This window comes from Nicotiana tabacum, chromosome 24, assembly GCF_000715075.1.
Source record: "Nicotiana tabacum cultivar K326 chromosome 24, ASM71507v2, whole genome shotgun sequence".
In the NCBI taxonomy this organism is placed as follows: domain Eukaryota; kingdom Viridiplantae; phylum Streptophyta; class Magnoliopsida; order Solanales; family Solanaceae; genus Nicotiana; species Nicotiana tabacum.
In genome coordinates, this window is record NC_134103.1 from 13,863,943 (window position 1) to 13,866,625 (window position 2,683).

General features: G+C 31.0%; 1 protein-coding gene across 1 annotated transcript; it reads left to right on the forward strand.

The window, feature by feature from the left end:
- Positions 1-1,412: 1,412 nt before the first annotated feature.
- LOC107777629 (F-box/kelch-repeat protein At3g06240-like) lies at positions 1,413-2,135 on the forward strand. The gene has a single exon (XM_016597693.2). The coding sequence runs from the start codon at positions 1,413-1,415 to the stop codon at positions 2,133-2,135; it is 723 nt and encodes a 240-aa protein (XP_016453179.2).
- Positions 2,136-2,683: the final 548 nt, after the last annotated feature.

A 2,683-nucleotide genomic window follows, 5' to 3' on the forward strand; every position in this document is an offset into this window, starting at 1 on the left:
AGTAGTTTATTTTGTCTTAACAATGCCACTTGGCTTTTTGTGGTTAAGACACTTATCTTAATATAGTGCTTTTGCTTCTCCAATTCTATATAGATAGAATATAGATAGATAGATAGATTACTTAATATTGTTAAATTGACATATGAATTGATAGTTGTTTTTTTAAAAAACTTTTTATTGTAAAATAATTTTAAAACTCCAAATTGAAACTACTCCCCAGTTTGAATGAGTAGAATAATTTTTTTGTATTTTTATTTTTTTATAGATAATTATAAGATGTCTATATTTATTAATTCAAGTACACAACCAATTAATTTAAAATTTAAAATTCAAAAAATAATTAGTTAGAAAAGTAGTTTAATTTGTCTTAACAATGCCACTTTGCTTTTTGTGGTTAAGACACTTATCTTAATGTAGTGCTTTTGCTTTTCCTATTCTATATAGATATAGATAGAAGATTATAAGGTATCTACGTTTATTAATTCAAATGGTGTAACCAATTAGTTCAGAATTTAAAATTCAAAAATAAATTATTAGAAAAGTAATTTATTTTGTCTAAACAATGCCACTTGGCTTTTTGTGGTTAAAGTAGTGCTTTTGCTTCTCCTATTCTATATAGATATAGATAGAAGATTTTCATAAGATATCTATATTTATTAATTCTAGTAGTGTAACCAATTAATTCAAAATTTAAAATTTAAAAAAAATAGTTGGAAAAGTTTATTTTATGTTAATAATGCCACTTTGCCTTTTGTGGTTAAAACACTTGTCTTAATATAGTGCTTTTGCTTCTCCTATTCTATAGAGATAGAAGATTGTTTATTTAATTGAGTACTACTTTATTTGTCCATTGACAAATAGGTAAACTATAACGTGTAATTGTGATATAAAACAAAGAAGTAAATAGTAATCCGATCGTCTTAGGTATCAAATTTTACTTCGACAAGGACTAGATTCTACTTGAGTTCTTTGACAAAGTTATATTATACTATAAATATAAATCAACGCAACTATTAACCCTAATTTCTTTTTTCTTCTTGGGCCTTCATCTAATAAGGTGAGTGTATATATATATTTTTTATATGAGAATGGGAACTCACAATATTCAAGAGGAAATAATTATGGACATTATAAGTAGGCTACCTGTGAAATCTCTTCTACGTTTCAAGTGCGTTTCTGAATTTTGAAATACATTAATATCTGAACCTTACTTTAAAAAAAAACATCTCAAATTTCATGCCAATAACCAAAATTCTCAAAAACTGCTTTTTGGCCAAGGAATCAATAGAAATTTTTACTTCCTTTCTTCTTCTTTATCCCCAGTTCATATTGTTAAGGATATACAGAGACTTGATTCACCTACACAATTGGCAATTTTTAAAAACCACTGTTGTTGCGATGGCTTGTTTTTCATGGAGATTTGGCCGGGTAAACCTTATAGATTCTTGCTATGGAACCCTTCCACTAGAGAATCAATAATACTTCCCCATTTAGAATTTTCAGACGAGGAATTATATGCTTACGGATTGGGATATGACTCTACTACTGATGACTATAAAGTCGTTAAGATTGACATTAATGACCAAGTTGATGAAATTCTTGCGCTGAAAAGTGGTTCCTGGAAAAGAATTCATGAAGGGGAATGTTTGGCACTTGTACATGGAGCATTTCATTGGTACGGATATTCCGGAGGGCGAGTTGTGAATTCATTGAATATTTCGAGTGAAAAATACGGAATAATACCTTTTCCAGAAACAAGCGGGTTACAAATTTCTTCAGACGATGAGCTGGGTGTATCAGTGTTAGGAGGAATGCTTTGTGTTTATTTTAGCAACGAGATAACTTTTAATTTATGGGCAATGAAAACTTATGGCGTCAAAAAATCGTGGACCAACTTGTTCACTATACCAACTAACGGACAACATCCTACCCCGATGTATAGGTTTTCAAATGGTGAAGTGCTACTTAACGACATGAAATATTCGGGAAGAGATGTATACAGGATATCCGATGGATCATTTGGATTAAGCAATCGAATATGGCCTTTGAATTCTGATGATGATATTGATGGAGTTATGACATATATTGGTATTGTTTATACAGAAAGTTTGATTAATCCAACATTGGGTCACTAAATTGTGTGCTGACCATCTAAATACTGTAAGTATGGCTCTCTCATTACTTAGTATTACTATTACTATTTGCTTGTTTATGTAAGATCGTGGTACTTTTTTAAATATTAATTTCATTTATTGTTTGAGAATTTTTGGCTCCAAAATTGATTAATCCAAGTATGGTTCGTTTGCTTATTGATCCTCTCAGACAAGTGACCGGAGCCATGATAAATCTTGGTTTGCAGCAGGATAGTCCTTAGTTTTTTAATTTGAGAATGTACTTCTTAAGATTCTACTAGACAACAAAGAACACTAGACCAGTCTTGGTTATATCATTATTTTTTTACTGCATTCCTTAACACCAAAGTCCAGCACTTGGTTACTGTAACTGGGGTGATTTTCTTTTGCCCGATGTTCATCTCCATGTGGTAGTCAAGCTCAGCACTCAACTCAGTCTTCCCAACACTTAGCCAAAATTTAGTACCTTTGGCCTTAGATTATTTCTCGCAACGTTTCACTCCGTTTTGTTGTAAGAACAGTATAGGCAACGCTTGTAAAGTAAAGGCAAC